Source organism: Paramisgurnus dabryanus, chromosome 2 (genome assembly GCF_030506205.2).
Source record: "Paramisgurnus dabryanus chromosome 2, PD_genome_1.1, whole genome shotgun sequence".
Lineage (NCBI taxonomy): Eukaryota > Metazoa > Chordata > Actinopteri > Cypriniformes > Cobitidae > Paramisgurnus > Paramisgurnus dabryanus.
The window spans coordinates 18,103,937-18,115,048 of record NC_133338.1 but is presented as its reverse complement, the minus strand read 5'-3'; the positions used below and the strand labels follow the sequence as shown (position 1 = coordinate 18,115,048).

The 11,112-nt window shown below is 37.7% G+C and overlaps 1 protein-coding gene and 1 long non-coding RNA gene across 2 annotated transcripts in view; both read left to right on the top strand.

Moving 5' to 3' along the window:
* Positions 1-1,833: 1,833 nt before the first annotated feature.
* Positions 1,834-7,314, top strand: LOC135764760 (uncharacterized). The gene is made up of 3 exons (XM_065275433.2): positions 1,834-2,558; positions 2,983-3,141; positions 7,000-7,314. Exons 1-3 carry the CDS (start codon positions 2,037-2,039, stop codon positions 7,312-7,314), a joined length of 996 nt encoding a protein of 331 aa, XP_065131505.1. The 5' UTR covers positions 1,834-2,036.
* Positions 7,315-8,479: 1,165 nt separating this feature from the next.
* Positions 8,480-11,112, top strand: part of LOC135764758 (uncharacterized) — a 305,168-nt gene continuing 302,535 nt past the window's right edge. Inside the window, exons 1-2 of the long non-coding RNA XR_012335136.1 lie at positions 8,480-9,016; positions 9,551-9,649. This is a non-coding gene — a long non-coding RNA (uncharacterized lncRNA). The remainder of the gene's footprint in view (positions 9,017-9,550; positions 9,650-11,112) is intronic.

Genomic DNA, 11,112 nt, shown 5'->3' with positions numbered 1-11,112 from the left:
GAACGTCTCGGTTACGGATGTAACCCTCGTTCCCTGAAGGAGGGAACGGAGACGTCACGTCCCGTCGCCACAGGTGCTGCCACCTGCTGTTACGGCCGGTCACACTTTCCGGCTTTCTCAGCGAAAAAGAAGCTAATTTCCCTATTTGCACCTGCTGCTTATATACGCACCTGGAGGGGCGGCGCCAGCATTATGCAAATATCTCAATGCCAAGTTCATTGGCGTTTTAGTAGTATTCGAAGCAGATTGGTCTCTCTAAGCGAGTTCCCAATTCGTCGGTCACGACGTGACGTCTCCGTTCCCTCCTTCAGGGAACGATGGTTACATCCGTAACCGAGACGTTTCCCTGAATGGAGTAAAGAGAGGCTGTGTTCTTGAGAAACAGAATTATTTTCAGACAGTTCAAGGGTTTCCTCCCGATTTTATGCACGACCTGTTTGAAGGTATAGTACCAACAGAGTTAAGTCTTTGCATAAAGTCCTTTATTTCCAAAAGGTACTTCACATTAGATGACCTTAATGCTGTCATCAAGTCTTTTCCTTTCAAGTTTACTGATAAAACTAACAAACCACAACAAATTTCAAAGACTTTTGACTCAACACATTCAATTGGTGGAAACTGCCATGAAAACTGGACTCTGTTAAGGCTACTGCCATTGATGATGGGTCACAGAGTACCAGAAGGAGACAAAACTTGACAAATCTTACTAGATCTGAAAGATATTGTTGAGCTCCTAGCTACTGGACAATTTTCTGATGAGACATTGTGCTACTTGGAGTCCAAAATCTCGGAACACAGGTGCTTGCTCAAAGAGTGTTTCCCAGATTTCCATATTCTCCCCAAACATCACTTCTTGGAACACTATCCTGAGATGATTCGTCGATTTGGGGCTCTGACAGATTTTTGGACTATTCGCTTTGAGGCAAAGCACAAATTCTTTAAGAGAGTTGTACATGATAGTAAAAACTTCAAGAATGTCTTGCTCACTCAGGCCAAAAAGCATCAGCTTGCTTTGGCTTACTTCTTGGATTTGCCAAGTGTTTTCAAACCTGATCTAGAGGTAGGACGTGTTGCTGTCGTTTCACCTGACACACTTGAACGTTCAGTGAGGCAGGCCATTGAGCATAAATATGGAAACATAAACACTGTACTTCTTTCAACCCATGCATGCATCTATGGTACCAAGTACTCGGAGGGAATGTTTTTGTCTGTAGGGCACACCAGTGGACTGCCTGACTTTGGCAAAATTGTTAAAATGATAATTGTGAACAACAAAGTGTCATTCATCCTCAAGCCCTTCAAAGCCTGGTACATAGAGCATTTACGAAGTTATGAGCTAACGAGTTGTTGCACTTCTGAACTACAGATTGTTGAACACCAGGAGCTTAATGGATACCATCCACTTTATCCTTATGTCAGAGCTGGCAAGTTAAATATCACACCAAGAACCTTCTTGCTTCACTAAGGTACATACATTTTTTTAGGTGTTCACATTAAAATATGTAATCATCAATCAAATTAATAACATATTTTAATTTTTTCCCCAGTTGACGAGAACCCCTGGAATTTTCTATTCCTATTTCAAAATGCTGTTCCGCGTGATCGTCTCCCCACAGAACATTCAAAAAGTAAGACTTGATCCTGTTCCAGATTCTGTTGATGGCCTCAAGCTTGAACTCAAAAGCAAGCTCCAGCTGACAGATTCTTTTGACCTTCAATATGAAGATGAAGACTTCCATGATTTCTGTAACCTTACCTGCGTAGCTGATCTGCCTAAAGACAAGGTGACACTGAAGGTCATTTTCACCTGTCCAGATACACTGTCAGACTCCAGTTTAGACACTGCAATTTTAGGTGAATCGTCATCTACATCAACTTCTTCACCCAGCATCCATTCAGAGTTATCTGTCGCCCGTTCGCATCCATGGCCAACATCCTTTCCCATCCCTGTTTTTACTTATGATGTGGAGCTGAGGCTAAGACAAGGTAATGAGGCATTTCGAAAGGATGGAACACTTCTGTCAATTCCCAGAGACATGAAGATTGAAATTCTTGAGAAACTTGCAGAAAATATATACTCATACAAAGCCTATCCTGGGAATGAAGAGATTGAGAGTGTAGCGGCTGCATTAATTGAAAAACACCCCTGTCTCAAAGAGCCAAGCTCCACATCTGGGTGGTATGGGTGGAAAATTAGTTTGAAGTTTAAAATGGGCAACTACAGGCAAAAGCTGAGAGATGCTGGTTGTCAGGAACTGAAAGTGAATTGTGAAAGGAGAGGTCTTGGGGAGACCAGAGGAAAGAGAAACAAAGTCAAGAAACCAAGACGATGTGAAACTAATTTTCTACCAGATCTACCTCAGGGCAAAGACCGGGAAAGTCTAGAAAAGGAAAGAGAGCAAATGGCTGTGGAGATGACGAAGAGGACTCCAGACATCACAATTGTTGATGCTGCTATGAGCAGCACGTATTCTTTGAGAAGACAAGAAGTCGTTGATGAGGAGCCACCAGTGTCACAAATGAAAATCCGATGGCCAGCAATTTTCACGGAAAGACAGGTAAATTGTGTTCATTTCTGTGTGCTTTGAAGTAATCAGAAAATATTGGCCTGTGAAAGTTGTGCTGTTCTATTAGAGCAGTGGTTCTCAACTCCGTTCCTGGAGGCCCACTGCTCTGCACATTTTGTATGTCTCTCGCATCTGACAAAATCAATTCAGTTCATAGAGATCTCTACTAATGAGCTGATAATTTGAATCAGGTGTGTTAAATAAGGGATACATACAAAATGTGCAGAGCAGTGGGCCTCCAGGAATAGCGTTGAGAACCTCTGTATTAAAGGATAAAGGCAAATGTAATATCCTAAGATTATATGACCAGTTCTTTCATGTCAAGTGACATTTTTTTAAACTTGTTAATGTTTTAAGACTGTCACTGAGACCCTGGTATCTTTGTTCAATTTGTAAATGTATTTTTGTTTTATAGATCAGCAAAGAATTCACCAGGCTTGTGTCAAAGGACCTGAGCAAGTCCTTTTTGGAAGGCTTAGATGGCCATCTCTCGAAGCTGATACAGTTATTTCGGTCAAAGCGTTATGAGGACGTTCCAGAAATGACTTCCATACTGGAGAGCCTTGATAAGAATGTGAGTCAATTTATTTTAAACCAGCCTTTCTCTCCCCAAAATGACAATTCTGTGATCATTTACTCACTACCCGGCTAACAGAAAAAAGTTTTAAGAATGTTCCTTGAAAGTTCCCAACATTCCCAAAAATGTTCTGCCAACGTAAAAAGTGTCCAGTTTTCTTGACGTTCTAAGAACGTTTTTGTGTTGTCTGAACGTTAGAGGAACGGTACATTTTACCATTTTTAAATGTTTTGACAATGTCATGTTTTAATGCTCACACAATGTTTAAAACAACAACTGTTTATTATATTGACTTATTTGCTTGTTATGTTAATGATAGAGAAACATTGCATTTTATTATTTTAAAACTGTTATAGAACATTTCTGAATGTTCATTAAATATATTGCTGTATAAAACACAATTCACTTATTAGGTTTAGATGTTGATGTTTTGTTTCATTTTAAGTCACAATTATTGTGATTAGTGTTTGATTTAGTTGGACTCTTGACTTTTTGCTTTGCTTGTTAACTTTGTCTTAATACATCACATTTGTTATGAACATGTAAAGTTAATAGTGTAATTATGTGGTGGTTGGTACATGATGGTAAAGATCATCTAATTAAAGTACTAATGAAAAGTTTTTTTTTGTCAATAAGGTATATGAGATCCAGCACTTTCACAGCAGTTTGTCATTAAGGAGTTTTAGCTTTTTAAGGAGCTTTGATTATTGATGTCTGTGCTTCCCAATTATACAGCAGATATTTTTGGGCAAAAGTTTCTAAAACTCCTTAATGACAAACTGCTGTGAAAGTGCTGGATCTCATATACATTGTTGACAAAAAATAAACTTTTGATTAGTACTTTAATTAGATGATCTTTACCATTATGTACCAACCACCACATAATCACACTATTAACTTTACATGTTCATAACAAATGTGATGTATTAAGACAAAGTTAACACAAGCTAGCAAGCAAAAAGTCAAGAGTCCAACTAAAACAAACACTAATCACAACAATTGTGCCTTAAAATATAACAAAACATCAACATCTAAACCTAATAAGTGAATTGTGTTTTATATAGCAATATATTTACTGAACATTCAGAAATAATGTTTTATAACAGTTTTAAAATAATAAAATGCAATGTTCCTCTATCATTAACATAACAAGCAAACGAGTCAATATAAAAAACAGTTGTTGTTGTTTTAAACATTGTGTAAACATTAAAACATGACATTGTCATAACGTTTAAAAATGGTAAAACGTAACGTTCCTCTAACATTCAGACAACACAAAAACGTTCTTAGAACGTCAAGAAAAACTGGACACTTTTTACGTTGGCAGAACATTTTTGGGAACATTGGGAACTTTCAGGGAACATTCTTAGAACTTTTTTCTGTTAGCTGGGTACTCACATAATAAACCTATTGATAGTGACATCTTTTCATACAATGACTTCAGAGTAAGCATCTAAAAAGTAACCTATTCAATTTGCATGTCATATTCAAAGTCTTTTGAAGTTTTTGTATGATGAAAACATAAAAATGTCAGTCTTCGTTTTCAATGATGTTTAATTGTATTAGCTACTACATGAATAGCAAGCCTCATTGGTTGATATTTTGATCAAATGTCATGACACAAGAACTAATAAGGTTTGATGTTGTTGTAGTATGCTGTAGTAAAAACTGATATGATCAGTTCATTACACAAACTTTTAAAACAGGCAAAATGACTTGTCCTTTAGATCTTAACAGAATAGCCATTGTTCATTTTCATTGCTATGAATATGTTTGCATGTGTTTGGACTTTCATGTTGGTGAGTAAATGACAATTATTATCTTTGGTAACTTATCCTTTTCAATAATTTAAAGCAGTGGTTCTCAACCTATCCTGCAGGGACCCCCTGACAGGTCATGTTTTTGTTTTAACCCTGAAATGGCACACCTGATTCAATTGATTAGCTTAATGAGTAGTTGACTAATTGATTAATTGAAAAATTCCTACTCTTCTTACTCTAATAAATACTCATTAATTGAATCAGGTGTGCCATTTCAGTGTTAAAACAGAAACATTGCCTGTCAGGGGATCCCTGCAGGACAGGTTGAGAACCACTGATTTAAAGTGTTGTTACAACCCCAATGAATTTAAGGCAGGGGTGTCCAATCCTGCTCCTGGGGAGTTAACATCATGCAGAGTTTAGCTTCAACCCAAATTAAACACACCTGAACCAGCAAATCAAGTTGTTCAGTATCACTACAAACTTCCAGGCAGGTTTGTTGAATCGGGTTGGAGCTCTGCAATAGCTTATTGACCCTCCAGGAGCAGAATTAGGCTGCTTTTACACTGGGCTTGTTTGCTGGGGTCCGAGCCCAAGCACATTTGGTTCCCGGCGACCCTCGCAGCGTTGGTCTGGTTTCACACTCAACTGGATTCTATCGAACCCTGGTGCCTTATTACGCCATCACAAACGTGCATGACGCATGATAGAAAACAATGCGGGTCAATATATAGGTTTTTTAAAGAATTCGGTGCTATTATGCGCAGCTGAGTGAACAACACCGGTTTATGGTGTGTGTCGTATAATGTGGGCTTTTGCTGCTTGCAAACTTACTCTTTTGAGGAGATTTGGATTTTCAGATTTGTTGTTCTGATTCCACACGCTATGCGCGAACACACTGAAGGCTCACTCTCGCTGTATCCAAGGTAAATCATCAACACTATCATCCCTTACATGTATTATATATTTAACAAAATACATCATAATAGGCTAAAACGTATGCTCAGGTCACATTACTTTCTGAAACAGTGCACACCCAAGTCTACGTGACAGCGTTCACATTATGATTTTGTCATGTGGACTCGGGTGTGCACTGGGGTACCGAAGCCAAGACTATCTGTAGGAAGTGTTCTTTGTTCGGTTGCACTCGAACCGTGCTGCGTGCGCACTTGTTCAGTAATAGCACTGAAATAATAAAAAAACTATATATATTGACCAGCATTCTATTTTCTTTTATGCGTCATGCACGTTTGTCATGACGTAATAACGCACCAGGGTTTGATAGAATCCAGTTGAGTGTGAAATCAGACCAACGCTGCCAGGGTCGGGAACAATCGGGCTTGGAGTTCAGACCGCAGCAAACGAGCCCAGTGTGAAACCACCCTTTGACACTCCTGGTTTAAAGGCGGAGTCCACGATGTTTGAAAAACGCTTTGAAAAAGGAGACGGGCCGACTACCAAAACACACTTATAGCCAATCAAATCAAATCAAATGCCGGGTTGCGTATGTGTGGGGCGGGTCTATCAACAGAAGGTCCAGATTCTATTGGGGTAGGGCCGTGTTTGTTTAGGTGATTTCAAATATCAACATTGGCTTTCAAACATCATGGACTCCGCCTTTAAGTGCCATGAGCTGGTTACATATACTATTACATCTTATTTTGGTGCTGAACAAAAAGGTAACAAACAACTGTTGTTGTACCACATCATTGGTGATTTATTTACAACAAAAGTATACAAAAATGCACATATTTGAAATTAATGTTTTTATTTTTCAAGACAGAGGGAGGGGTTGAAAGGATAAATGAAAAGAAAAACAAAGGATTGAACCAATAAAGCAGGTACTTTAACCATCCTATATTTTACAGACAACAAACCAAAGGATGAAGACTGCAGCATTGTTTGGCCTCCCGTGGTACATGCGAGAGATTCCTTCTAAATTTATGAAGATATGCGAGGTAAGCTAAAACCTTTAAGGCAAAACAAGGGAAAATTGAACATTAGATCTCTTATTTGCAGGGGTCTGGGGACTTTAAATTGTTTGTTAAATTGGTTTTAAGTAATAGTACCTTAATTTTGTTTTCCTTCTACAAAGCCCAGTGACCGTGATGAGGATGTGATCAAGGGCATGGTGATCGGAATCCTAGTGGTTGTGGAAAATGTGATGGAGCCTCTCCCAGAATTCTACAATGATGTTGCCCTGGTGATTGAGGAAGAAGTGGTGATGCGTCACCTGAGTGACATACCTAATGCTTTTCTGAACCTGATGGGCCTGGTGTACGCATTAAACCTTGACTACCCAAAGGAATTAAAATTCACTTTTGAAGTGATACAGCGCCTGTTCATTGGAGTTGGATCAGAGTCTTGCACCGCAAGAGTTCACTCTTTGAAGAGCAAGTTGCTGAGATAAGAAACTATTTTCTCCTCTTCTTCTTCTTTCTACTGTTAGCACTTACACTGTTACACTGTTTTAAACTATAAGACCATTGTTATTTTAGATCTCACTGTTTTAAGTGTAACATTGGCATTCTTGAAATTTTTTCAAACACACTGTGTTGTTGTTACCTTGTCCTGCTTCCTCTTTCCCTGTCATGTTTGACGTTTGATTGGGAATTGAAGACGGTTTTATTTGAAGTTGTTAAACACAGCTTACAGTGAATTTTTATAGTTGTAATGACAAGGAGAGTAAACTGGTTCTGTGCATAGTAGGGCTGCACGATAAATCGCATGTGATTGTCACGCATCTCGTCAGTAATGCTGGTTCCTTGATTAGTAGTAAATCGCCATAAGCTGTTTTCAGATGGAGCTACATTTACTACACAGAAGCTGGGCCAAATTGCCCCAATTGTCAGTGAACTACGGCTCTGTGTAGTAAATGTAGCTCCATCTGAAAACAGCTGATGGTGATTTACTTCTAATCAAGGAACCAGCATTACTGACGAGATGCACGTGACAATCACATGCGATTTATCGTGCAGCCCTAGTGTATAGAGAAGTTCGCACGTGTTTCTGTGAGCTGTATATTTTAACATTGTTTAAAAAAATTCTAGAATAACAGACTGTGTTCTTGTTACCTTGTCCTGCTTCTCTTTCCTTGTCATGTGTGACATTTGATTGGGAATAGAAGACTGTTTTATTTGAAGTTGTTAAACACACCAGTGAATTCTTTGTCAGTTGTTCATGACATGAAAATATCTGACATGAGTTATTTGCACTATTCTCTAAGAATGGGTCTGTGCATAAAGAAGTTTGCACGTGCTTGTGTGAGCTGAATATATGTGAGGGTTTTTCTTGTGATGTTTTCATATCTTTGCAAGCAAAAAATAAATGCTGAGAGTTTCAATTTTGCAGTTGTGTTGATTTCATTAAAAAATCTGGTTCCGTCTAGAACTTCTTGTCAAAGCAAGCAATGAAGTCTAGTAAACTCAAAAAGTTAAGTTGTGATGTTGAGGAAAAATTACTATTTTATGTCAATTAGACTTTATTAATGGTTGTGAAAACATGAAAAATTAAGTTCAACCAATATGTGTTTAAGTTTACTTAAAGAGCACCTATTATGAGATACACGTTTTTAAACATCCTTTTGTGTGTAAGTTTGTATTAGTACATGCTAACGATATTCAAAAAGTACATACCTCAAAGAAAACGATGACGCGAGTTATCGTCTCTAACGTTCGAGGACTACAAAAAACACTCGGATTGTAGGCAACAGTTTACTTCCTGGGATTGGTGACGTAGATAAGACCAACATTATCATAGTTCAGCCCTCTCTGCTTTGCTTGGGTACGCCCTCAAAGACGGGGGTGGAGAGCGCTGAGTCAGAAGAGAGCTAAAATGGCGGAGGTTGGGAGTCCCTGCTTTGACTCTGTTTGCAAACTCTTGTTTCATTGTTTAAGCGATTAAATCTCTCGAGTAGACGCTGTCTCTTTAGATGCAAGGGCAAAATAGCACTTTATGGACTTACACAGAGGACATCATGTTTAATACGGTTCCGGAAAAATCCAGTCAGAAGTTCTTCACGGAGTTTTCACAATAACTGCTTCTCATGAACCGAAGCTGCGCGACGTCTCCTCCTGAAAGTTGGATTACCGTGCACTTCTGGATCACAGGCTGTAAGTATTCATGTTTATTATTTGCCTTTACTGTAAGTTACGTTACCGGTAACCAGAGCTTAACATTATGTGTAGAGCTCAGATATATATCTATGTGTAGAGCTAAGCTTGCAAGCTAATTGTGTTGTGTTGTAATAATGTATTTCATAAACAACGTACCATATTTACACACGTGTATGTTGAATTATGCAGACTATCGTTTTTATCGATGTTTATTTAGACGTGTTTACAAACTTGCTAAGCTGTTCCAGCTAAACTGTTACCGGTAAAGTTTGTTCTCATGATCAAACTCAAGTCAAGAAACTCTAAGTACAGATGATTTGTTTAACGTTATATGTATTTTACTGTTGTATTTACTTGAAGCTTTCTTAGATTTTGAAACGAAGTAAACACGTAATGTGTGTTGCTAATGTTGGGCCATGTAATACATTAACGTTTTAATGAATAGTCTAACGATTTATAATCGTTGTACTCTATTGTTATAATATGTCTTTTTGACTGAATACATGTTTGTTTTATTTGTCTATATCCTAGATTCGCAGCTGGACACATCCTTCTAACTAACACTGTATGCAAACATGCAACATCATAACACACAGTACAAGGAGTTAGACTGGCATATGAGGAGCAAAGGTATGTAACACATATGATGTATTTAGCTAGTGAAACCACTACCAGTCTTAAATGTATAACTGATGATGACAAAGTTTTTTTCTCTGCATAATCATAGGAACCCACGCAGTAGCATCGTTTCATAATGTTTCCATCACCATCATCAGTGGATGCCTTTGCCGTCCGTAGCCTGAGATTTCAGATTTGCAGCAAAAAATGTGACTTTCCCATTTATTGGAATGCTGTGCAGGTATTTAAGTATTTTAGTAACTGTGTTAAATAAAGTACGGTAGTATTTACTTTTAAAATAAATGTATTGCTTATTTATATTGCAGCCATCCATTACAATGTCACCAAGCCGTAACAAAAGCATGAGAGGGAAAGTACAAGGCTATGTTCCCAAAACACAAAAGTGACATACTGTAAGCAGTAATGTTTTATTTCAAATACATTCATAATTAAAAACTTAATGTATGAAGCAGGGAAATAAATGATCAAGACAAAAGATTTATTGACTGCAATATTTCTACAGTTATGTGGATGATGTGATCAGGCTTGTGTTTGCTGAGGTATTTGAAGATAAGCTGAAGGAAACCCCGATTCCAATGGACCTGGCATCACAGTTTGAGAGACCTTCAAAGGAGGACGTGATTGCATGCCATCTTCAGTGCAGGGGTCGTCGGAAGCCAACATTCCGATCGGGAAGCTCCAAGCGTATCTGGAGAACAACACACGACAGGATGATAACCCTAAAGTGTCATCTTAGATAGCATCAGCTGACAAAGCTTTGATATGCCATTTATCTGAATAGATAGCTGTAAGAAGTGAATTGAACAATTTTTGAAAGAAGAGCACAATATGGTTACTAAAGTATGTTTATTTGTATATTGTTTAACATTTAAATATATATTTGTAATAAATAAAAAACTTTTGACTGACTACTATATTTTCTTTAAAGTTACAACTTTTGTTCTTTTGGGTACTTTGTTACTATAATGATACTTTAGTGTTATTGGTTTAAAAATGTAATAAAACTTATTCTAGTCCTGCACCTCAAAGGCTTATAGTCGGTACAATAAATGTTCTGTGTGTAGGGATTTAGACAATTTGTGCAAAACCTGGATGATGAATCACGCAGGTAAGAGGCCCTGGAACCTGTTGCAATCTCCTTAAAACCTAGTAAGTAAAAACATAGCACAGTCTTTCATAATAAAGTTTACCATAGTAAAATAATGTAGAACTAACATTCATTTCAATTAATACTTTCTTTGTGCTACATTTGGTGTTTCCATATAGTTTGCACAGTAAAATAGTATGTAAGCAGTCTTTTATAATAAATTTTACTAGAGTAAAATAATGTAGAAATTACCAAGTGAAATCGTTTTATAATCATTTCAACAAATACTTTCTATGTGCTACATTTGGTGTTTCCATATAGTTATGTAGTACGTTATAATTACCTTTTGGATGTCTTTGCAACACAT